This window comes from Melanerpes formicivorus, unplaced genomic scaffold, assembly GCF_026170545.1.
Source record: "Melanerpes formicivorus ecotype bairdi unplaced genomic scaffold, bMelFor1.0.p_v2 SCAF_8, whole genome shotgun sequence".
Classification (NCBI taxonomy): Eukaryota; Metazoa; Chordata; class Aves; order Piciformes; family Picidae; genus Melanerpes; species Melanerpes formicivorus.
In genome coordinates, this window is record NW_027142360.1 from 2250183 (window position 1) to 2276201 (window position 26019).

The following is a 26019-nucleotide window of genomic DNA, read 5'->3' on the forward strand; positions in this document are numbered from 1 at the left end:
GAGTGCAGGCAGAGTAAAAACGCCTTGAGGCCAGGGCAGGCTGAGGACGTCAGACAGAAATAGCAGCAGCAGCCGGCCTGCAGCAGGCAGGGGAGGAAGGCTGCTTGCTCTGTCTGCCGTGATTAACAGCAAGGGTTTTACTGGATTAAACCTGCCAGCCCTAGCAGCCCCTCTGCTGCGGCTGGGGAGCGGCGGTGGGCGGGGGAGGAGGAGGAGGAGGTCAGGCGGAGCATGAAGGTTAGCATAGCCGTGCGGCCACAAGAAGGATGTGCGAACAGCAAGCCCTGCGCTGAGCTCCCGGGCTGATGGCAGCACCGCGGCAGCGCACGTCCCAGCTGCTGCCTGTCCCATTTAGCTCCATGTCATGGTTTTGTCGGGAGGGAAGTGATCTCTGCCAGGCTAGGCATTAATCAGGTCCTCCTCAGGGGGGAGGAGGGTAATCTCTCCTGGGAAAGCTAGGCAAGGGGGGCTGGGGGGGACCACGACAGCACGGGCAGGCACGGGCTGCACAAAGTGACCTGCCAGCAGTTACCTTGGGTCACACAATGAGGTTAAAAGAAAACCAAAGAGGGCTCTTCACCTTGCAGCTATGGTTTAATAGGCTTTTGACACATTGGCAACTAGATGTGAATAGGGTAAAAGCAAATGTGAGCAGTTGGAAGGAGTCTGGTTAGATCATAGAATCAACCAGGTTGGAAAAGACCTCAGAGATCATCAAGTCCAACCTATTACCTATCACCTAACACCTCCTGACAACTAAACCATGGCACCAAGTGCCACATCCAATCCCCTCTTGAACACCTCCAGGGATGGGGACTCCACCACCTCCCTGGGCAGCACATCTCTCTGTCTGGGAAGAATTTCTCCTCACCTCAAGCCTAAACCTCCCCTGGCACAGCTTGAGACTGTGTCCTCTTGTTTTGGTGCTGCTTGCCTGGGAGAAGAGACCAACTCCCTCCTGGCTACAATCTCCCTTCAAGTAGTTGTAGAGAGCAATGAGGTCACCCCTGAGCCTCCTCTTCTCCAGGCTAAGCAACCCCAGCTCCCTCAGCCTCTCCTCACAGGGCTGTGCTCAAGGCCTCTCCCCAGCTTTGTTGCCCTTCTCTGGACACGTTCAAGTGTCAGTGAAGAAGTTGCTCCTTATGTTGAGGTGGAACCTCCTGTGCTGGAGATTCCATCCATTGTCACTTGTCCTATCACAGGATAGAATAGAGTAGAAAAGAATAGAATAGAATAAACCAGGTTGGAAGAGATGTTCAAGATAATCTTGCCCAACCTATCAACCAACACCACCTAATCAACTAACCCACGGCACCAAGCACCCCATCAAGTCTCCTCCTGAACACCTCCAGGGATGGTGACTCCACCACCTCCCCAGGCAGCCCATTCCAATGGGCAATCACTCTCTCTGTGTAAAACTACCCCCTGACCTCCAGCCTGAACCTCCCCTGGTGCAGACTGAGACTGTGTCCTCTTGTTCTGGTGCTGGCTGCCTGGGAGAAGAGACCAACCTCTGCCTGGCTACAACCCTCCTTCAGGTAATTGTAGACAGCAATGAGGTCTCCCCTGAGCCTCCTCTTCTCCAGGCTAAGCAACCCCAGCTCCTTCAACCTCTCCTCACAGGGCTGTGTTCCAAGCCCCTCACCAACTTTGTTGCCCTTCTCTGGACACCTTCCAGCAAGTCAACCTCCTTCCTAAACTGAGGGGCCCAGAACTGGACACAGGATTCGAGGTGTGACCTAACCAGTGCAGTGTACAGGATGCAACTGAGCAGAGCCTGTCCCTTCCCTCTTGACCCCCAGCCCTCAGCTATTGATAGGCATTGATCAGATCCCCTCTAAGCCTTCTCCTCTCCAGACTAAACAGCCCCAGGGCTCTCAGCCTCTCCTCCCCAGGCAGTGCTGCAGTCCCTTCAGCATCCTTGGAGCCCTCCTTTGGACTCTCTCCAGCAGATTCCTGTCCCTCTGGAACTGGGGAGCCCAGAACCGAACACAGTACTCAAGATGAGGTCTCACTGGGGCAGAGTAGAGGGAGAGGAGAACCTCCCTGGATCTGCTGGACACACTCCTCTTGATGCACCCCAGGATCTAGCAAACCATCCTATATCTGTATGCCTCCCACTGCAATGCTCACTGCAGGGGTTGCTAAAGGCAGGCAGCGGAGCAGTGCCTGTGATTTCAGCACCGGTACCAGGCACCGTGGCTGAAGGTCTGCAGCAAATGGCAACAGAGATGTTTGTAGCCAGCCTGTACTGCCTGAGTTTAGGGTTCAGGTTAGCAGATCATTGTAATTTACAGGACAAAACCCAGCTATAGGCTGGGGAGAACTGGCTGAAAGGATCTGATCACAGTATCACAGTATCACTTAGGTTGGAAAGGACCTCGAGGATCATCGAGTCCAACCTATCAACACAGACCCCATGACTAGACCATGGCACCAAGTGCCACATCCAATCCCCTCTTGAACGCCTCCAGGGTCGATGACTCAACCACCTCCCTGGGCAACCCGTTCCAATGACGAACGACTCACTCGGTGAAGAACTTCCTCCTCACCTCGAGTCTAAACCTCCCTGGCACAGCCTGAGACTGTGTCCCCTTGTTCTGCTGCTGGTTTCATAGTTTCATAGTTTCATAGTTTCATTCAGGGTTGGAAGGGACCACAAGGATCATCTAGTTCCAACCCCCCTGCCATGGGCAGGGACACCCCACACTAGATCAGGCTGGACAGAGCCTCATCCAGCCTGCTCTTAAACACCCCCAGGGACGGGGCCTCGACCACCTCCCTGGACAACCCATTCCAGGGTCTCACCACTCTCATGGTGAAGAACCTCCTCCTCACATCTAGCCTGAATCTCCCCACCTCCAGCTTCATTCCATTCCCCCTAGTCCTGTCACTACCTGAGATCCTGAGCAGTCCCTCCCCAGCCTTCCTGTAGGCCCCTTTCAGATACTGGAAGGTGACAATTAGGTCACCTCGGAGCCTTCTCTTCTGCAGACTGAACAGCCCCAACTCCTTCAGTCTGTCCTCATAGGAGAGGTGCTCCAGCCCTCTGCTCATCCTCCTGGCCCTTCTCTGGTCACGTTCCAGCACCTCCAGATCCCTCTTGTAATAGGGGCTCCAGAACTGGACACAGTACTCCAGGTGGGGTCTCACCAGGGCTGAGTAGAGGGGGAGGATCACCTCCCTTGTCCTGCTGGCCACACTTCTCCTGATGCAGCCCAGGATCTGATTGGCTTTGCGGGCTGCAAGTGCACACTGAGAGCTCATGTTGAGCTTTTTGTCCACCAGCACCCCCAAGTCTCTCTCTTCAGGGCTACTTTCCAGCCAGTCACTGCCCAGCCTGGATTTGTGCCTGGGATTGCCTCGACCCAGATGCGGGACCCTGCACTTGCTCTTATTGAAGTTCATGAGGTTGGCTTGTGCCCACCTCTCCAGCCTGTCAAGGTCCCTCTGGATGGATCCCTTCCCTCCAGCGTGTCTGCTGCACCACACAGCTTGGTGTCATCAGCAAACTTGCTGAGGGTGCACTCAGTGCCACTGTCCATGGCACCCACAAAGCTGTTGAATAAGACAGGTCCCAGGACTGATCCCTGAGGGACTCCACTTGTCCCTGGCCTCCACTGGGACATGGAGCCATTGACAGACACTCTTTGGGTGCGGCCATCAAGCCAGTTCCTTATCCATCCAGTGGTCACCCATCACACCCATGTGTCACCAGCCTGGAGACCAGGATGTGGTGTGGGACAGTGTCGAAGGCTTTGCTCAGCTCCAGGCAAAGGACATCAGTTGCTCTCCCCTCATCTGTTAATGTTGTCAGCTGTTCAGAGAAGGCCACCAGGTTGGTCAGGCAGGATTTGCCCTTGGTGAAGCCATGCTGACTGTTCCCAATCCCCTCTTCACTATTCTTTTGAGCGAGTAGTGCCTCCAGGAGGATCTGCTCCATGATCTTTCCGGGCACAGAGGTGAGACTGACTGGCCTAGAGTTCCCTGGTTCCTCCTTCTTACCCTTTTTGCAAATGGGGGCAATGTTTCCCCTTTTCCAGTCTGTGGGGACTGCCCCAGACTGCCATGACTTTTGTAATATAATAGAGAGGGGTTTAGCAACCTCCTCTGCCAGTTCTCTCAGTACCCGTGGGTGTATCCCATGGGGTCCCATGGACTTGAACACTTTCAGGTTCTTCAGATGATCACGAACCTGATCTGCACTTACAATGGGCAGTTCTTCCTCCCCGTCCCTGGCTTTGACTTCCATAACATCAGGAGTGTGGCTGGAGGCCCTTGCAGTGAAGACTGAGGTAAAGAAGTCATTGAGTACCTGAGCCTTTTCCTCATCACTTGTGACCATGTCACCATTTTCCTTTCTGAGGGGGCCCACACCTTCCCTAGGCTTCTTCTTCCCATTCATATACCTGTAGAAGTTCTTAGTGTTCCCTTTAATCTCCCTGGCTAGATTCAACTCAAACTCTGCTTTGGCTTTCCTAACCAGGACTCTTGCTGCTCAGGCAGCTTCCTTATATTCCCCCTGTTCTAGCTGTCCTTCCCTCCACTTCCTGTAGAGTTTCCTTTTAAGCAATAGTGTGTCCAGTAGCTCCTTGCCCATCCAGGCAGGCCTCCTAGCATTCTTACCTGCTTTTCTCTTTGTTGGTATACAGAGCTCCTGGACACAGAGGAGGTGGTCCTTGAATACTGACCAACTGTCCTGGGTCCCTCTTCCCTCCAGGGCTTTGTCCCAGGACACTTTGGCTAGCAGATCCCTGAAGCCATCAAAGTCTGCACGCCTAAGGTCTAGGGTCGTGAGCTTGGAATACTTCCTCCTGATTGCCCTGAGGAGATTAAATGCAACTGCTTCATGGTCACTGCAGCCAAGGCTGTCTCTGAGCCTCACATTGCTTACCAGCCCTTCCCTGTTGGTGAGAACAAGGTCCAGCATAGCACCATTTCTTGTTGGTTCCTCCACCATTTGGAGGAGGAAGTTGTCTTCTATGCAGTCCAGGAACATCCTGGATTGCTGGTGCCTTGCTGTGTTGTCCCTCCAGCAGATGTCCGGGTGGTTGAAATCCCCCATGAGGACCAGGGCTTGTGACCTGGAAGCTGCTTCTATTTGCCTATGGAGGGCCTCATCTGCTTGGATCTGCTGGTCAGGTGGATCTGCTGGTTGCCTGGGAGAAGAGGCCAACCCCTTCCTGGCTACAACCACCCTTCAGGTAGTTGTAGAGGGCAATGAGGTCACTCCTGAGCCTCCTCTTCTCCAGGCTAAGCAACCCCAGCTCCCTCAGCCTCTCCTCACAGGGCTGTGCTCAAGGCCTCTCCCCAGCCTTGTTGCCCTTCTCTGGACACCTTCAAGTGTCTCAATGTCCTTCTTAAACTGAGGGGCCCAGAACTGGACACAGGACTCAAGGTTAAAACAGGGTCAAAGAGTTCACTCTCAGCAAACAGAAAATTCCTTTCCTATTCTTCCAGGCCCCAGGAATCAGCACTCCCTTCAAACAGCAGGAGCAATTGGTTGAGATTCCCCTCTGACAGTGAGGGAGGTGGTGATTTAAGGGTGGAATAGCCAAGATGCAGTACCCCAATCCTCATCTATGAGCAGAGCTCTGTTACTAAATGCATTTGCCTGTTCTCACCTCGGAGAAGTTTAGCCCATTGGAGTACACAGTGTGACATTACTCACTGCTAGTGAAACTAAATTAAGAGTGTGAAAGACATCCCTTTCATCCTCACCCAAGAAAATGTCTTGACTGAACTTCTCCAATTTGTCTGTTCTTTGCCATGGAGTTTTTTGCAGTGCTTTCTAGTAATGAGATGTCATTGCCAGCACCTGATGGAGGCAAGCCTTGCTGCCCTTGCTCCCTGGGGAGGGCAACCAGCACTCCAGCTACAGAAGGAAGCAGGAAGGGATTCTCAGAAATCATCAGAATCTCAGTTCTAGGTCTCTCACTTCAGGAAGGACATTGAGGTGCTGGAGCAGGTCCAGAGGAGAGCAACCAGCCTGGGGAAGGGACTGGAGGGAAAGGCTGATGAATAGAATAGAATAGAATGGAATGGAATGGAATGGAATGGAATAGAATAGAATAGAATAGAATAGAATAGAATAGAATAGAATAGAATAGAATAGAATAGAATAGAATAGAATAGACCAGGTTGGAAGAGACCTTCAAGATTATTGTGTCCAACCTATCATCCAACACCACCTAATCAACTAACCCATGGCACCAAGCACCCCATCAAGTCTCCTCCTGAACACCTCCAGTGATGGTGACTCCACCACCTCCCTGGGTAGCCCATTCCAATGGGCAATCACTCTCTCTGTGTAAAACTTCCTCCTGACCTCCAGCCTGAACCTCCCCTGGCACAACCTGAGACTGTGTCCTCTTGTTCTGGTGCTGGCTGCCTGGGAGAAGAGACCAACCTCTGCCTGTCTACAACCTCCCTTCAGGTAGTTGTAGAGAGCAAGAAGGTCTCCCCTGAGTCTCCTCTTCTCCAGGCTAAGCAACCCCAGCTCCCTCAGCCTCTCCTCACAGGGCTGTGTTCCAAGCCCCTCACCAACTTTGTTGCCCTTCTCTGGACTCGTTCCAGCAAGTCAACCTCCTTCCTAAACTGAGGGGCCCAGAACTGGACACAGGACTCGAGGTGTGGCCTAACCAGTGCAGTGTACAGGGGCAGAATGACCTCCCTGCTCCTGCTGGCCACACTGTTCTTAATGCAGGCCAGGATGCCATTGGCCCTCCTGGCTGCCTGGGCACACTGCAGGCTCATGTTCAGCCTACCATCAACCAGCACCCCCGGGTCCCTCTCTGCCTGGCTGCTCTCAGCCACTCTGACCCCAGCCTGTAGCACTGCCTGGGGTTGTTGTGGCCAATGTGCAGAACCTGGCACTTGGATGTGTTCAATCTCCTGCCCTTGGCCTCTGCCCATCTGTCCAGCCTGTCGAGGTCCCTCTGCAGAGCCTCTCCACCCTCCAGCAGATCAACTCCTGCCCCCAGCTTGGTGTCATCTGCAAATTTACTGATGATTGACTCAATCCCCTCATCCAGATCATCAATAAAGATGTTAAAGAGGAGAGGCTGAGGGAGCTGGGGGTGTTCAGCCTGGAGGAGAGGAGGCTCAGGGAGGACCTTCTCACACTCTACAACTACCTGAAGGGAAGCTGTAGTCAAGTAGGGGTCAGGCAGCTTGTGCCAAGAGGAGAGGACATGGCCTGAAGCCTTGCCAGGGGAGTGTAAGAGACTAAATCTTATCTCTCTTGATGTGAATCAACAAAGATAAACCCACCTTTGCTCCTTGCCTGTCTGAAAGGACCAAGAACTGCTGCTGGCCTCCTGGTTCTGCCATATGATAGGAGAGCTCTGCAGAGGGACCTCGACAGGCTGCACAGATGGGCAGAGTCCAACAGGATGGCATTCAACAATCCAAGTACCAGGTGCTGCACTTTGGCCACAACAACCCCATGCAGAGCTACAGGCTGGGGTCAGAGTGGCTGAGAGCTGCGAGGCAGAAAGGGACCTTGTGGCCGGTTGACGTTGCCCCCTTAAGAAAGGGAATATGGTGGACGGAAGTTGGTAAACGGAAGGAATAGTCTAAACTAATTTCATTGGACGAGTGGGAGGAAGCACTTCTGAGCTGGGACTATACTGGACATTTCCAGCACTTCTCAGTCAGTCTTGCTTCCGCCTCTTCTCCATGCAGCAGCTTTCTGTGCTGGGCTTTCTGCCAAGGCCTCGGCCTTGAAAACCAGATAACAGGCCTGTATACTAACTCCCTTCCAATTAACACGAACTGCTTCTAACTTTTTTTTCCTCTCTTCTCTTTCTCTTTCTATCCCATTCTGGGGAAAGGGGGGGAAGAGAGGGGAGAGCGGAGGTGGGGGACCCCTCTCTGCCGAGGGGGGCACTCTCATTTCTGTGTTACTCTGTTGTATATCTTTGTATATATTGTAGATATTGTAAATTTGTAAATAATCCCCTGCAAACCCTACATCACTTTGTAAATATAGCTCCACTGCTTTGCTAATTCAGCTTGCGAGTTTTTTTTTCCTTTCCCTTCAAGTTTCTTTCCCTTTACCTTACAAGGGGGAAGGGAGGAGGCTTCTCGGCCTTACCCTTCCACCCACCACATTTTTTTTATTGGCGTACCCAACGTGCGGCAGATAATTAGTTTAATTTATTATTTGATTGATTTAGTGTTTTCTAGCTGAATTAGCAAACATGAAGGTATTGTGGTTTGTGGAGCGATTGTTCTTTTCAATTTTTGGGGCTCTGGTTTACAGGTATTGTTTGGGTTTGATTCTGGATTACCTGGGCAAATATTTGGTGCGGACAATTTATATGTGGGTTATGTATAGAGTTAAACTATGGTATGGAAAATGTATTAATTTATTATGGCCAGTGAGATACAGGAATGTTACCTCCACCACTCTCCCAATTGAGATAAAGGGTTTTAAGATTCCGCCTGAGGAGACAGTAACTTTAGGTGATGCCTGGGATCCAAAGGTGATTTATTTCATGTCTATAATTCTGCTGCTGGTGATAATTATCGTGTATCTCCTGATTTCTTTGCGGCGAGAGAGAAAGGTGTCCAGAGCTTGTTTTGTTATTAAAACTAGATCAAAGAGAAAACGCCGTGGCTCTCGATCAGTCCCAGAGTCATCTAGTGATGAGGACTGTGGAGAACCCGTGTCAGTTAAAAAGAAGGCTAAAAAGTTAATTGGTAAGGCAGCTCTAAATGACTTTGCTGATTCTGGCAAGCAGCCAAGGGCATCGGCTGGTATCAACATGGCACCTACTCCTTCTCCCACTCCTTCTCCTTCTTCTTCTGCTCCGTCGGCCATTAATGGAGCAACGTCACTTCCACCCACTCCCTCGGTGGGACCGGAAGTCACTGCCCCAGCAGCTGATTTATCTCAGGACCTGTCAGCTTCCATTAAGGTGGCTGTAAATTCAAACACAGCTCCAGTTAAGGTGGCTCCTTTAAAGACTAGAGCTGCAAAGGCCCAAGATGGAGAAGAAGAGGTGGAGACTGATCCTGGTGAGGGGCCCTCTACTGTAAAAGATCCTGCTCAGGAGGAAGAGAAGGTTTGTTTTAAAGATCTAGCTAACCTAGTGAGATCAAAGCAGGATAGAGATGAAGCTAGGAAAGCAGCTGGCAAAGGTGGTTCTCAGCTTAAAGAGATCCTTAGGAGAATGACAGCAGGATTTTACGGGCAAAGAATTCAGGGAGATGAAGATGAAGATGATATTACGGACTGTTCGTCACCACGGGAGGAATTGCGAAATGTCCGTAAAGATTTCACCAGGGCAGATAAGGAGCCAGTTCTAGCTTGGCTTAGTAGGTGTTATGATACAGGTGCTTCAGCTCTAACAGTTGGAGACAAGTCAGCAGCTCAGTTAGGAACTCTCTCAAGGGACAATGGAATAGATAGACATCTAGGCGAAGCTCTCGGCAAGGTTAATCTGTGGATACGCCTTTTAATAGCGGTTGCCCTGAGATACCCTTCCCGAGATGATCTTCCCTGGAATCCTAAACCCTGGACTACCATAGATGAGGGAATTAAGCGCTTGAGAGAATTTGCTGTTAGAGAGCTACTCTATGGTGAACATGAAACTTTGAATCCTGATGACATTCCTGTGGGTATTGGTCTTGCTAAAAAGATCATCAAACTTGCTCCTTCTAATTATGCAAACATTCTGGCAAGCAGAATTGTGTCAAGAAGTTATGGTGGAGCTTCTCCTACGGTTGGCCAATTCAGTGATCAAATGAGACAACTGGAGGATAGCATGACACGTGGTTCTTTGGTTTCAGCCATTAAAACGATGTCTGGTGATATTCAGAATTGCATAAGAGAGTTAAAAGATTCCATATACCAATTGGCACAGAAGGATAATTTCAATTCTTCCTCCAGGTGGATACAAGTTTCATCTGTGAGGAATACACGTCCTCCAAGGAGGTCATTCCAAAACAGGACATTCCAAAACAGGTCATTCCAAAACAGACCACCAAGGCAATCACGTAGAACTATTTGGATAACTCTGCGTGATCAGTTTGGTGAGAACATGAACCGCTGGGATGGCCAACCAACTTCTAATCTTTTCAGGAGACTGAGGGAATTGCAAAGTGGCAGAACCCGAGGTAGCAATACCAGAAGGGTAGCTGTTACTTCCACAGTTCCCCAGAACAACTCTTATGGCTCCAACAGTGGCTCCAATTATAACATGCAAAGTTATAACCCTGCACAATATGTGCAATGCACATGTGCGCATGTTCCCCATAACTAGGGGTGCCCTGCCTCCCGCCAGGGGGAGGAGAGGGATAACAGAGATAATAGAATCTATTGGGATGTGTACATCCAGTGGCCTGGCACTTCACAATTTCGGAAGTACAGGGCCTTGGTTGACACAGGAGCTCAGTGCACCATAATACCATCAAATTATCAGGGATCAGAGTCTATAACTATTCTGGGAGTCACTGGTGGATCTCAAGAGTTAAGTAAGGTAGAGGTTAATATAAGTTTAACTGGTAAACAATGGAGGAAGCATACAGTTGTGACCGGACCTGACGCACCTTGTATTTTGGGAATTGATTTTCTGAGAGAAGGGCGTTTCAAAGACCCTAGAGGTTACAAATGGGCTTTTGGAGTAGCTTCAATAGAAATTGATGGACAAAAATTGAAGCTGTCTGCTAGACCTGAACTTTCTGATGAATCTGCAGTTGTGGGACAACATAAGATACAGGACATTAAATTGCCGGTTGCTTCTCAGACTGTGCATCACAGACAATACAGAACCAACCGTGACTCTTTGTTGCCCATTCAAAATCTGATTCGTCAGTTGGAGAGTCAGAAAGTCGTCAGCAAAACTCATTCACCTTTCAACAGTCCAGTGTGGCCTGTGCGGAAGCAGAATGGAGACTGGCGTCTGACGGTAGACTACCGAGCCCTAAATGAAGTGACACCACCTATGAGTGCAGTAGTACCAGACATGATGGAGCTACAGTATGAGCTGGAATCCAAAGAGGCCAAATGGTATGCTACCATAGACATTGCTAATGCATTCTTCTCTATTCCCATAGCAGAGGAATGCAGGCCTCAGTTTGCTTTCACCTGGAGAGGAATCCAGTACACTTTCAACAGGCTGCCAATGGGCTGGATCCACAGCTCAAGCATCTGTCATGCAGTGATCCACGATGCTCTGGAGAAAGGCGGTGCTCCAGAACACATCCAGTTCATCGATGATATCATCGTCTGGGGTAAAACTGCTGAGGAAGTCTTCGAGAAAGGTAACAAAATCATTGACATTCTTCTGAATGCAGGTTTTGCCATCAAGCGAGACAAAGTGAAAGGACCTACCACAGAGATTCAGTTTCTGGGAGTGCGATGGCAGGATGGACGCCGACACATTCCAGTGGATGTGGTAAATAGAGTCTCTACCATGGCAAGTCCCACAAACAAGCAAGAGACCCTACGTTTCTTGGGGATAGTAGGATTTTGGAGACTGCACATTCCTGGATACAGTCAGATTGTGAAACCTCTGTATGATGTGACTCGAAAGAGAAACCATTTCCACTGGGGACCTGAACAACAAGCAGCCTTTGACCAGATAAAACAAGAGGTGATTCAAGCGATGGGTCTGGGACCTGTCCGAGATGGTCCAGACATTAAGAACATTTTGTACACGGCTGCAAGTGACAATGGTCCAACCTGGTGCTTGTGGCAAAAAGCTCCAGGTGAGACACGTGGACGACCTCTTGGTTTCTGGAGTCGAGGTTACAGAGGTTCAGAGGCTAACTATACTCCAACAGAGAAAGAAATTTTAGCTGCCTATGAAGGAGTAAAAGCATCTTCTGAAGTGATTGGAACTGAATCACAACTTCTCTTAGCTCCCAGATTACCAGTTTTGAATTGGATGTTCAAAGGCAAAGGATCCACACCACATCATGCCACAGACTCAACCTGGTCTAAGTGGATGGCTCTGATAACACAGAGAGCTCGAATGGGAAATCTTGAAAGACCTGGTCTAGTGGAGGTGATCTCAAGTTGGCCTGAGGGTATCAACTGTGCCAAACCTCCAGAGGAGAAAGTGACTCGTGCTGAGGAAGCTCCTCCTTACAATGACCTTTCTGATGCTGAAAAGAAATATGCTTTGTTCACAGACGGTTCCTGTCGTCTTGTTGGAAACAAGCGAAGGTGGAAGTCTGCAGTGTGGAGTCCAACACGCCGAGTTGCAGAAGCGAAAGATGGAGAAGGAGAATCCAGTCAGTTCGCAGAGGTAAAAGCTGTCCAGCTAGCTCTCGACGTAGCTGAACGTGAGAGATGGCCAAAGCTTTATCTCTACACCGACTCATGGATGGTAGCCAATGCTCTATGGGGTTGGCTAAAGAACTGGAAGAAGAGTGGTTGGCAGAGAAAAGGAAAACCCATTTGGGCAGCCAACCTGTGGCAGGACATTGCTGATCGAATCGAGAGAATTCCAGTGAAAGTGAGACACATCGATGCTCACATTCCTAAGAGCAAAGCTACTGAGGAACAGCAACACAACCATCAGGCAGATCTAGCTGCAAGAGTTTCTCAAGTAGACATGGACTCTAATCTTGATCTTGACTGGAAACACCGAGGTGAGATATTCTTAGCTCGGTGGGCTCACGATTCGTCAGGACATCAAGGCAGAGATGCAACATACCAATGGGCTCGTGACAGATCCATAGACATTTCCATGGATGCTATCACACAAGTCATCCATGACTGTGACATTTGTGCTGCTATTAAGCAGGCAAAACGACTTAAGCCCTTGTGGTATGGTGACAGATGGTCCAAGTACAAGTATGGTGAAGCTTGGCAGATTGACTACATCACTCTACCACGTTCTCGTTCTGGTAAGCAATACGTGCTTACTATGGTAGAGGCAAACACTGGATGGTTGGAAACTTATCCAGTTCCACATGCAACTGCACGCAACACCATTCTCGGTCTGGAGAGACAGATCCTGTGGAGAAACGGAACTCCAGAGAGGATCGAGTCAGACAACGGAACTCATTTCAAGAACAACCTTGTAAAGAGTTGGGCAAAAGAGCACGGTATTGAGTGGATATTCCACATTCCCTACTATGCACCAGCTTCAGGGAAGATTGAACGCTACAACGGTTTGTTGAAGACCACTCTCAAAGCCATGGGGGGTGGATCTTTGAAAAACTGGGAAAAACATTTAGCACAAGCAACCTGGCTGGTAAATAGTAGAGGTTCAGTGAACCGAGCTGGACCTGCACATTCAGATTTGCTACGGAAAGTAGAAGGTGATAGAGTTCCTGTTGTTAGAGAAAAGAATCTGTTAGGTAAAACTGTTTGGGTATTTTCACCCTCAGGAGAGGCTAAACCTGTCCGAGGGGTGGTCTCAGCTGAAGGTCCGGGTCACACTTATTGGGTAATGCAAGAGAATGGTGAAATTCAGTGTATTCCACAAAGAAATTTAACTTTAGCTGAAAGAGGTTAACTTTGAACTGTTGTACAGCTACATCGCGTCCAAAGGAAGAATCAACGAGGAATCTACGGTGCACGAACCCTGAGATCCCTGAGAGCTCTGAGTCAACTAAGAGACCCTGAGAATCCCTGTTTCCCTTTTCTTCACTTCGTCGGCGAAGAAATGAACTGTTTTCCATTTTTCTCATTTTCTGATTTTCTTGGACTTTTGAATCATCTACATCTGAGCATAGCCGGAATGGACTATGAACTTTACTCATGAACTGTAAATATCATTTTGGATTGGATGGACAGTATGAACAGCCAATGAAATTGTTTAGAAGGGGTGGACTGTGGCCGGTTGACGTTGCCCCCTTAAGAAAGGGAATATGGTGGACGGAAGTTGGTAAACGGAAGGAATAGTCTAAACTAATTTCATTGGACGAGTGGGAGGAAGCACTTCTGAGCTGGGACTATACTGGACATTTCCAGCACTTCTCAGTCAGTCTTGCTTCCGCCTCTTCTTCAGGCAACAGCTTTCTGTCCTGGGCTTTCTGCCAAGGCCTCGGCCTTGAAAACCAGATAACAGGCCTGTATACTAACTCCCTTCCAATTAACACGAACTGCTTCTAACTTTTTTTTCCTCTCTTCTCTTTCTCTTTCTATCCCATTCTGGGGAAAGGGGGGGAAGAGAGGGGAGAGCGGAGGTGGGGGACCCCTCTCTGCCGAGGGGGGCACTCTCATTTCTGTGTTACTCTGTTGTATATCTTTGTATATATTGTAGATATTGTAAATTTGTAAATAATCCCCTGCAAACCCTACATCACTTTGTAAATATAGCTCCACTGCTTTGCTAATTCAGCTTGCGAGTTTTTTTTTCCTTTCCCTTCAAGTTTCTTTCCCTTTACCTTACAAGGGGGAAGGGAGGAGGCTTCTCGGCCTTACCCTTCCACCCACCACAGACCTGGGGGTGCTGGGCGACAGAAGCTGAACTTGAGCCAGCAGTGTGCCCAGGTGGCCAAGAAGGCCAATGGCATCCTGGCCTGCATCAGGAACAGTGTGGCCAGCAGGAGCAGGGAAGTTCATTGTGCCCCTGTACTCTGCATTGGTTAGGCCACACCTTGAGTCCTGTGTCCAGTTCCGGGACCCTCAGTTTAAGAAGGACATTGAGACACTTGAAGGTGTCCAGAGAAGGGCAACAAGGCTGGGGAGAGGCCTTGAGCACAGCCCTGTGAGGAGAGGCTGAGGGAGCTGGGGTTGCTTAGCCTGGAGAAGAGGAGGCTCAGGGGTGACCTCATTGCCCTCTACAACTCCCTGAAGGGAGGCTGTAGCCAGGTGGGGGTTGGTCTCTTCTCCCAGGCAACCAGCACCAGAACAAGAGGACACAGTCTCAAGCTGTGCCAGGGGAGGTTTAGGCTGAAGGTGAGGAGAAAGTTCTTCCCAGACAGAGAGATTGGCTATTGGGAAGTGCTGCCCAGGGAGGTGGTGGAGTCACCGTCCCTGGAGGTGTTCAAGAGGGGATTGGATGAGGCACTTGGTGCCATGGTTTAGTTGATTAGATGGTGTTGGGTGCTAGGTTGGACTTGATGATCTCTGAGGTCTTTTCCATTCTATTCTATTCTATCCAGTCTGGCCTTAAACACCTCCAGGGACAGCGACTCCACCACCTCTCTGGGCACTCCATTCCAGTCTCTAATTCCCCTTTCCCATCAGGAAGTGCTTCCTAACATCTGACCCAAACATCCCCTGTCTTGGCCCAGAGGAGGAGAGAGACTCAATTCTTTATGCACATTCCCATGTTGTGCAATTGAAGGCACAGAGGAGGCCAAATCTCAGACCTGAGGCTATTTATTAACAGAATGAAGTGGATGGAGCAGAAGCAGTGAAAGAAAGAGAGAGAAAATTGGAGAGAGTGAGAAGGGAAGGAATTATATTGGCACCCTCCCCAGGCCCAAGATGGTTTGGGGCCAAGGAAGGGTGCTGCCACTTTGGCTTGGAGGAGATGTCACCCTTGTTGGCTTGAGCTGTCCTCCCTGGAGGAGAGGAGGGAGAGGTCTCAGATTCCAAATCCTTCTCTGAGCAGCCTCCAGCCTGTGCTGCTGGAGTGGTTTGAGCCTTAACTGGAATTTCAGAGTTCAGATGGCAGGAAACCAAGAGCTCCTCCCTGCTCAGCCTTCTTTGATTTTTCTTTTTTCTCAGTAAGGTAAAGGGGAAAGAAAAGGAGAAAAGAGAAGAAGGGGGTAGGAAAAAAGGGAAGGAGGTAAATCTACCAAAACCAAGTTGGAGTTGGTTTGGAAGTAGGAGAAGTAATTTTTTTTAAAGAAAATATATATAGCAGCAAGAGGAAAGGTTGGCAAGGGTAAGGAATGAGGATGGAGAGCAAAACATCCCACACCAAGTTTGCAGGGCCTGTATCTCCCTCAGGGTATGTGGATTTCAGTCCTCCAGGGAAGTGGATGCAGCAGGGAGAATGGAATGGAATGGAATGGAATGGAATGGAATAGAATAGAATAGAATAGAATAGAATAGAATAGAATAGAATAGAATAGAATAGAATAGAATAGAATGGAATGGAATGGAATGGAATGGAATAGAATAGAATAGAATAGAATAGAATAGAATAGAATAGAATAGAATAGAATAGAATAGAATTAACCAGGTTGGAAAAGACCTTTGAGATCACCATGTCCAACCTATCATCCAACACCATCTAATCAACTAAACCATGGCACCAAGTGCCTCATCCAGTCCTCTCTTAAACACCTCCAGGGATGGTGACTCCACCACCTCCCTGGGCAGCACATCCCAATGGGCCAATCTCTCTTTCTATGAAGAACTTTCTCCTCACCTCAAGCCTAAACTTCCCCTGGCACAGCTTGAGACTGTGTCCTCTTGTTCTGGTGCTGCTTGCCTGGGAGAAGAGACCAACTCCCTCCTGGCTACAACCTCCCTTCAGGCAGTTGTAGAGAGCAATGAGGTCTTCCCTGAGCCTCCTCTTCTCCAGGCTAAGCACCCCCAGCTCCCTCAGCCTCTCCTCACAGGGCTGTGCTCCAGACCCCTCCCCAGCTTTGTTGCCCTTCTCTGGACACCTTCCAGCATCTCAACATCTTTTCTAAACTGAGAGGCCCAGAACTGGACTCAGGACTCAAGGTGTGGCCTAACCAGTGCAGTGTACAGGGGCAGAATGACCTCCCTGCTCCTGCTGGCCACACTGTTCCTGATGCAGGCCAGGATGCCATTGGCCCTCCTGGCCACCTGGGCACACTGCAGGCTCATGTTCAGCTGCTGTCACCCAGTACCCCCAGGTCCCTCTCTGCCTGGCTGCTCTCAGCCACCCTGCCCCCAGCCTGTAGCACTGCATGTGGTTGTTGTGGCCAATGTGTAGAACCCAGCACTTAGATGTGTTAAATCTCCTGCCCTTGGGCTCAGTGCCATGGTCTGGTCAAGGTGGTGGGGTTGGGTCATAGGCTGGGCTTGATGATCTCAGAGGTCTGTTCCAGCCTCAACAATTCTGTGATTCTGTAGTTAACACAGTGTAAGAAAAGTTAAGTTTGTGGCCTGCTGATGGTGTTTCTGTCACTCAGAGGCAAGTCCTGAGATGCTGAGAACCACTGCCATAGTCTCCTGCCATGGCTGACGTCAGTGGCCCTAGGATGTTGGTTGCTATCTGGCCAATAGCAGCAGCAGGACTGTGGCACAGAGCTGATATGCCATAGGTCCAAACTATCTGTTCCTTAGCTCTGGGAGATGTTGCTACCCTTCCTCCACTCAGCTTCTCACGGTGCCCCTTTGCTCCAGCTGTATTGCCTTCAGCTGTCGTAGATGCCAGCCAGCATTTTGAGCCAGGTTTAAGCATGCAAGTTTGTCTTATCCTCTGCTGAATAATGGCCAAGCCCTCGAAGCAAAGCCACTCTTCAGCTGTTGCTGTCTCTGTGAGGTTTATTGAAGGATATCTTGGCAGCCTGGGACAGAGAACCACCTGGGGCCTTCCTGAACACTCTCTGATTCAGGGTGAGAATCTGCCCTTCTAGATTCAAGAGATCCCTGCTGGTTCATCAGGACTCTGGGAACAATAAAGCCTAGTAAGAAATAGACCATTTGTTTTATTCTGGGATAAATGAACAAACAAACAGATAAGTAAAGCCCTCAACCACAACAACAACAACAAAACAAAACCCCAAGGAAACCAAAGGAGCTCAAAGCCACAGAAGGAAGTTTAGGCTGAATACTGAAAAGGTTCACATGTATAACATTCACCAACTGACAAGTGATGGTGCTCCAAGCAACTGTAAGCTGCTTGCTTTGAGTCTGCTGGGCACAAGGGAGGCATGAAGCAAACCATGGAAGGTGCTGCTGTCGCTTTGCATTTCCTCAAAGACACAGTGCCCACGGGCTTCAACGAGCACCGAGGGGCGAATCATCTGGGCCTCAGCACTGTGCTCCTCATCCTTCTGCTGGTCTGCACAGGCTCATGCACACAGAGAATCACTTCATGTGAAAAAGAGGCAATGGGCCAAAAAGAGAAGAGTGCCTGGGGAGCACACGTGTTTGCATTTCCAGGCTTCAGTGCACTTAGCCCCCCAGGCCTGACTCTGCCCACAGCTTGCACCAGTGTGAAGAGCTTACATACAGCTGGATCACAGGATCACAGGATCAGAGGATGTTAGGGGCTGGAAAGGACCTCTGGAGATCTTCCAGTCCAACCCCCCTGCCAGAGCAGGACCAGAGAATCCAGCACAGGTCACACAGGAACACATCCAGACAGGGCTGGAAAGGCTCCAGAGAAGGAGACTCCACAACCTCTCTGGGCAGCCTGCTCCAGGGCTCTGGCACCCTCACAGGGAAGAAGTTCTTCCTCATGTTGAGGTGGAACCTCCTGTGCTGCAGTTTCCATCCCTTGCCCCTTGTCCTATCCCAGGGCACAAGTGAGCAGAGGCTGTCCCTGTCCCTTCCTTCTTGACCCCCAGCCCTCAGCTATTGATAGACATTGATCAGATCCACTCTCAGTCTTCTCCTCTCCAGACTAAACAGCCCCAGGACTCTCAGCCTCTCCTCCCCAGGCAGTGCTGCAGTCCCTTCAGCATCCTTGTAGCCCTGCCTTGGACTCTCTCCAGCAGATCCCTGTCCCTCTGGACCTGGGGAGCCCAGAGCTGGATGCAATATTCCAGGTGTGACCTCACCAGTGCAGAGTAGAGGGGGAGGAGAACCTCCCTGGATCTGCTGGACACACTGCCCTGAATGCACCCCAGGACCCCATTGGCCTTCTGGGCCCCCAGGGCACATTGCTGTCCCATGCAGAGCTTGTTGCCCACCAGCACTCCCAGGTCCTTCTCCACAGGGCTGCTCTCCAGCAGATCCCCTCCCAGCCTGTAGTGGTGCAGCTTATTAGTCCTTCCCTGTATGACTCCTATATGGACTCTGCCAAGGTGCTTCTCAGGGTGGTGAAAATGCTGCCTATTATTAAATATCTGTCTGTGTCCTCCTGAAGCTTCTTGCAGCACTCTAAGCATCAGGGACAGAGAGAGCCCTCCAGGATGGTCCTTGCTTTGAGATGTTGATTTGTGACTTGTCTGACCCAGTTCTTGCTATAGAAGTGGGGCCTGACAGCAGGGCTAAAGAAGAAGGTGCTGGCTCATCCTTGCTTGTCTCCCAGAGAAATGAAAGGGAAAGGAAAAAGCTCCAGAAGTGGGATTTGAGGTAAACCTGAGCTGTTTAAACTGCTTCAGTACTGTCAGGGCAGAGCAGGCCATGCATTTCGGAGACGAAATGCTGGAGTGGTAACAGAGAAAGGCTGGAGCAGGCTCCTCTGTACACACTGCTGGAGTGGTAACAGTGACTCACTGAAGGAAGTTCTCTCTCTGAGTCATGAGTGACACTGTGCCCCTCTCAGGCATGTCCAGAGACTCTGCAATGCACAATTGGTCTGTGCTGCACCCAGGCCCCAAAACATGCAAGGGCAAACCAGACACCTACCCCTCTCCCAGAGCAAAGGCAGGCACAGCACCAAGGAAATGCAGCTCTGCCCTGACTCCCCTCTGTGTGAACTCTAGGTTGGGTTTGGCCACATCCAGGCTTTCACATCAGAAATTAGCTCTCTTTGCCTCCAGTCAATTACAGTGAATTATTTTGACCTCATTGCTGTCTACAACTACCTGAAGGGAGGTTGTAGCCAGGTGGGGGTTGGTCTCTTCCCCCAGGCAAGCAGCACCAGAACAAGAGGACACAGTCTCAGGCTGTGCCAGGGGAAGTTTAGGCTGGAGGTGAGGAGAAAGTTCTTCACTGAGAGAGTCATTGGTCATTGGAATGTGCTGCCCAGGGAGGTGGTGGAGTCCCCATCCCTGGAGGTGTTCAAGAGGGGATTGGATGTGGCACTTGGTGCCATGGTCTAGTCATGGGGTCTGTGTTGATAGGTTGGACTCGATGATCTTTGAGGTCTCTTCCAACCTTGGTGATACTGTGAGACTGTGATACTCCAAAAGCTGAGAGAGTTGTGAATTTGTGTTTCAAGATCTGGTCACCATGATTGCAATTCCCAGTAGTACTCTACTAGCATCTACAGGTCTCACATAAACCCCATCCTAAAGGGACCAACATCCCTAGGGACAAAACACAGTGTGTGCAGGGGAAAGTGAAATGATCTGATTCAACACCTCTGGAGGGACAGCACAACACAGCTGCCTTAATGCCCCCCTCAGGCCCACATCTGCCGTCCACTGTTGGGTTCCACAGTGCTCATGTTTTCAACCTAGCCACTCACCTCCTTAGTTCCACTGACTTTTGAGCCCTGCTGAACTCTCTGAAATTGTTAGAAACAGCCACAGAAGCTGTGTAGGTTGGCAACATCAGACACAGACACCTGAGCATCAAATAAGCACAGCCTGTGCCTCCTGCCCACTGGAGCTCCAGCTCCCACCAGAAACACCTCAGCATAACACTATGCCTCTGGCAATTTTTCCTTGGGTACCCCATGGTAGAATAAGCAATTTCAGAGAGTCACAGAGTTATTGAGGCTGGAATAGACTTCTGACATCATCAATCCCAGCCTAGGACCCAACCTCACCACACCAACCAGCCCATGGCACTGAGTGCCACATCCAGTCTGGCCTTAAACACCTCCAGGGACAGCGATTCCACCACCTCCCTGGGCAGTCCATTCCAGTCTCTAATTCCCCTTCCCATCAGGAAGTGCTTCCTAACATCCAACCTAAACCTCCCCTGGCACAGCTTCAGGCCATGCCCCCTGGTCTTGTCATTTGGAAGCATCATCAAAACTGCTGAAACCCAGCTGCAGCTGTATCCCATCCCAGCTGCAGCTGTATCCCAACCCAGCTGCAGCTGTACCCCATCCCAGCTGCAGCTATATCCTATCCCAGCTGCAGCTGTATCCCATCCCAGCTGCTTCCTGTCTAGTGCATGAAGTGCCTGTACTAGTGCTGAGAGTCTTTCATTGCACGGTGGTGCCTTCATTCTAAGCACTGTGCCCAGGTGGCCAAGAGGGCCGATGGCATCCTGGCCTGCATCAGATACAGTGTGGCCAGCAGGAGCAGGGAAGTCATTGTGCCCTGTGCTCAGCACTGGTTAGGCCACACCTTGAGTCCTGTGTCCAGTTCTGGGACCCTCAGTTTAAGAAGGACATTGAGACACTTGAAGGTGTCCAGAGAATGGCAACAAGGCTGGGGAGAGGCCTTGAGCACAGCCCTGTGAGGAGAGGCTGAGGGAGCTGGGGTTGCTTAGCCTGGAGAAGAGGAGGCTCAGGGGAGACCTCATTGCTCTCTACAACTCCCTGAAGGGAGGTTGTAGCCAGGTGGGGGTTGGTCTCTTCTCCCAGACAAGCAGCACCAGAACAAGAGGACACAGTCTCAAGCTGTGCCAGGGGAGGTTTAGGCTGGAGGTGAGGAGAAAGTTCTTCCTAGAAAGAGTAATTGGCCACTGGAATGTGCTGCCCAGGGAAGTGGTGGAGTCACCATCGCTGGAGGTGTTCAAGAGGGGATTGGATGTGGCACTTGGTGCCATGGTTTAGTTGTCAGGAGGTGCTGGGGGATAGGTTGGACTTGATGATCTCTGAGGTCTTTTCCAACCTCATTGATTCTGTGATTCCCTGACTCTGTGAAATGGAATAGAATAACATCCTACAATATCCTGGGACAACCTGGCCACCCCCCTGTGACTTTCTGTCTCTCTTGGAGGACTTTTTTCTTTGTGGTTATCTTAAAGTCACCTGAGCCTCAAAAGCACCACAGAGATGCTCCCTTACTCCAAACAGAAAGCAGCACTGTGAGAAGAGGGAAACAGAGGGCTCAGCAGCAAGGCAAGGCAAATGATACCCAGAGCTGCTTTTTGCATGGGGATGTGGGTGTTATTACTAATACAAGGACAAAAATGGGACACATAGAGGGTCTAAGAGTCCTCAGAGAGAGTAAAAATGAGAACTGGATGGCCACATGAGGTGGAGAGATGTTGTTCTTCCCCTGATTCAGGGGCCATTGGGTAGCTGATGAAGGCACAAACCCCATTGCCATACAGAAAGGAGACTGCAGAAACGCAGAGAGCAGAGAATCTCGAGGTCCTCCCAGAAGTCCTTTATTACTGCATTGTAGAATCCCCAGCATTGCAGAGCCTCAGAGGATCCTTAAGAGAAGTCCCAGAAGCCCTTAACAGACAAAGCAGCTAACAGAATTCCTGAGCATATCCCTAGCAGCATCCCTGCACCAAAGCCCTGGCCAGAAGTAGCTAACTAACAGAAGCAGAAATCCCTAGCAGCCCTAACCCCCCAGGCTGCTCCTAACCTAAGTGCCTAACCCCAGTAACTATTGCTCAGAGTGGCTGTTCTTTATACTCTGTTATAAATCCCTGCACAGAAGCCCTAGGCCCCCAGTCTGCCTTGTAGCTCAGAGTGGCTGTTTTCAAACTCTTTGTTATCAATCACCTAAGCAGTAACCTCCAACCACATCTATAAGCTAAAATCTTTTCCCAGTGAGAGATGCCAGCATGTCAAGGAGGTGGCTTCTGCAGCATGTGCCAATCCAAGGGTGCCAAGGTGAGGCTGTTGTTCTTGGCACCCATGGAAGGTGATTGTTTTGCTCTAGGCAGCTAAGGAATCGGTCAGCTAAGGAACCCTGCACTCAGCATGTGTCCAGCAGCTGCCCTCAGAGCAGGGGCTGCAACAGGGAGGGGATGGAATCTCTTCAGATACATTCAGCACCCACCAGGACCCCTTGAGCAGCAGCTGGGAGGTGCTGACCCATACAGCCCTGCTGCCACAGGGCAGAGGTCACTGAATGAGGAACAGCCATTCACCTGTGAGCCCAGGAATCGAGGCAAGGAGGCAACTTCTCTACAGCTGCCAACGGCACCAGTTCTCTACAGCCACTGGAGCTGCAGCTTTTGGTGCTGGTAGAGAGCTTAGTGTAAAAGTGTCTGTTGTTTGGTGGCCAAGGCAAGCAGAGATCTGCACCTCTGGAAGATCACAGCTTCTAGGACACTTGCCTCAGAGACCCTGTCCCAGTCAGAGAGTTAAAGGCACAATTCAAAAAACCTGATGAGTGACTGGAAGAAGACAGATAAGGAAGCAGAAAGCAGAAGAGCAGCAGCTGGAGAGCAGCAGGAAGGGACAATGAGGTGACAGTGAGAAGGTGAGAGATGAGTAGGAGAGGGATTGATATGCACTTAGGAAGGGAGGAGTAAAGGGTCAGTATGGAAGGGCATGAAATGATCAACATAAGGACTAGTGTTACAAAGGCTCTTTAAACAACACAACCATTGAAGTGGTGTTTGACTGTGGCTAGTGAAAGCAGGAAAGGCACTGGCTGGAACCCCCCTCTCCAGTTCACAGAGGATGGCCACAGAGCTTCCCAGCTTTCAAAGCCAGCTGGAGACCTGTGCGTTTTGCCTTCTTCCACCCCAAGCACAACCGTGGGTGGCCACCTGGGTCGATGATGTGAAGCCAGGGGAGTCTGCACAGCTTTTGCCTACCTTCTGCAGCAGGAGAGAGCCTGAATACTTAGTCACAATGGAGTACAGCTCCCCACTGAATGCATCTGCCCAAGACTTCACCCTAAAAAGAGGGGGGAAAAGGAAAATTGGTGTGAATAATTCTAATTCACCAGAGCTGCTGACTTCCTTAGTCAGGGAAAGCTCAACCTTAGAATACACAGAATACATAGAATAGACCAGGTTGGAAGATACCTTCAAGATCGTCGTGTCCAACCCATCAACCAATCCAACACCACCTAAACAACTCACCCATGGCACCAAGCACCCCAACAAGTCTCCTCCTGAACACCTCCAGTGATGGTGACTCCTCCACCTCCCCAGGCAGCCCATTCCAATGGGCAATCACTCTCTCTGTGTAGAACTTCTTCCTAACATCCAATCTAAACCTCCCCTGGCACAGCCTGAGACTGTGTCCTCTTGTTCTGGTCTTGAGTGTGAACTCCCTTGTGTTTCTTTAAGGCACTCTAGTGACAATGACAATGCTTTCTCCTCAGACAAACCAGCAGTAAGGCAGGAGGTGCTGCTCGTGGACAGTTTGCACAGGGCATCAATGGATCACCAGGGAGAAACACCAAGTTCTGCTAGCCTCAGGCAGACTGGAATTTGTCTTGCCTAACTTTAGAGGTACAAAAGTTGTCCTAGATATCACCTGCTCTCCTCTGTTGTTAGTGAAGTGAAATAAATAGCTCTCTGCAGACACCTGTTTGTCTTCACTGATTGCAGACATAGCCTGGAGTGAAGGGCTAGACATCTACTGTCGAGACTGCTGAAGATGAATGTGTCAGATCTGAAAGACACTTTCAAGATGCACCACTTGGATTGAGCTCCGGGAGCTGCGTGGGGCAGGGACTAAGCAGCCAGCCAGACTCACTGCTCTCAGTGGAGATGCTATGCCTTGATGATGCCAGAGTGGGTTACACACCTCATGGCTGTAAAACACGGCTCCCATGTCTGCCAGCCTGCGAATAATTGATGCTAGCAATGCCACGGGGAGAACATAAGGATGTTGAAGAGCAGCTTGTACAGTGAGCCACCCAAATCAAAATAGATGGGTCTGGTAATTGACAGAACACTTCAGCAGAAATCTGGGAGATGATTCACATTAGGCAGTTCCACCTACATGCAGTTCCTTCAACAAAGACTCGCTTAGGAGAGATTGCTTTAATGGAATACATGGGCCTCAACACTTAGCAGAATGCACCACTACTTCACAGGCTGCAGAGTCCTTGCCTATAGCCTCCAGTAGGTTTCACAGAATCACAGAGTTCTCAGAGCTGGAAGGGGCCTCAAGGATCATCCAGCTCCAACCCCCCTGCCATGCCCAGGGACACCTCACACTACAGCAGGGTTGCCCAGAGCCACATCCAGCCTGGCCTTCAAAACCTCCAGGGGTGAGGCTTCCACAACCTCCCTGGGCAACCTGTGCCAGTGGTGAAGAACTTCTTCCTAATGTCCAATCTAAATCTCCCCTCCTCCAGCCTGGATTCATTCCCCCCAGTCCTGCCACTACCTGACGCCCTCAAAAGTCCCTCCCCAGCTTTCTTGTAGCCCCCTTCAGATACTGGAAGGCCACAAGAAGGTCTCCTTGGAGCCTTCTCCTCTCCAGACTGCACAACCCCAGCTCTCTCAGCCTGTTCTCATATGAGAGGAGCTCCTCTTCCAGTCCTAAGTAGACTTTAACCTCAGGGCTTGATTTTGCAGGGCAACTGCACCACTTTTGTGGCAGAACAATAAGCAAACACAGAGGAGAGCTCTGGAGTAAAGCCAGCACAGCAATGGTGGCATAATCACACCTGTTTAGACTCCCCTCTTGCAAAGTGAGGCAGGTAGGCAGCTACAGGAGAAGATTTGGAGCACCCAGAGGGCTTGTCTCTGAACTGCCTCTCTACCCACTGCCTATAACAGGAGCAGTGAGACAGTGGGTAACCTGTAGCCAGCAATGAGGGGTTCATCTTTAACCACCCAGTGTGATCTTACACCAGCTGAAGGCTTCTTTACCACCCCCCACCCCCTCCCCTTTTTTTGGATCGATGTGAACTTAGCAGCAGATGCATCCTGGTGGGGAAGGCAGCCTAAAAAAGCCACATCACATTGATCTTCACCTCTCCCACCAGCACCTCCTGATGTCTGCAGTACCCGAGGAAGCAAAGGCTGAGCAACCAGCCCCACATCCTCACCACCCTCACAACTGCAGGCACTCCTGCCCATGCCATGAGCAGCTGATGAGCAGAGTGGTGTCCAGAAGGAAAGAGGAGGTGGTTTCCACCCTGAGCTTGCACCTCAGAGACATTGCTAGTAACTGAGTAGATTTTTGCACTGCTGGAGTTAAAGCTGAGTGAGCTTTGCCAAGGTCTGTAAATCAATCACAGGATCACAGAACTGTCAAGGGTGGAAGGGACCTCAAGGATCATCCAGCTCCAACCCCACTGCCATGGGCAGGGACACCTCACTCCAGATCAGGTTGCTCAGAACCACATCCAGCCTGGACTGGGGAGGGGGTGGTGTGTGCAGGGATGGGGCTTGCACCACCTCTTTGGGCAACCCATTTCAGTGTCCCAGTGATCTGGTGCCAGACCAAGCAC

At 50.4% G+C, this 26019-nt stretch overlaps 1 protein-coding gene across 1 annotated transcript in view; it reads right to left on the bottom strand.

Moving 5' to 3' along the window:
* CACNA2D4 (calcium voltage-gated channel auxiliary subunit alpha2delta 4) overlaps positions 1–26019 on the bottom strand; it is a 197890-nt gene that overhangs the window by 163158 nt on the left and 8713 nt on the right. The window contains 1 exon segment of the mRNA XM_068141829.1: positions 23417–23498. Coding sequence (XP_067997930.1) covers positions 23417–23498 — 82 coding nt within the window.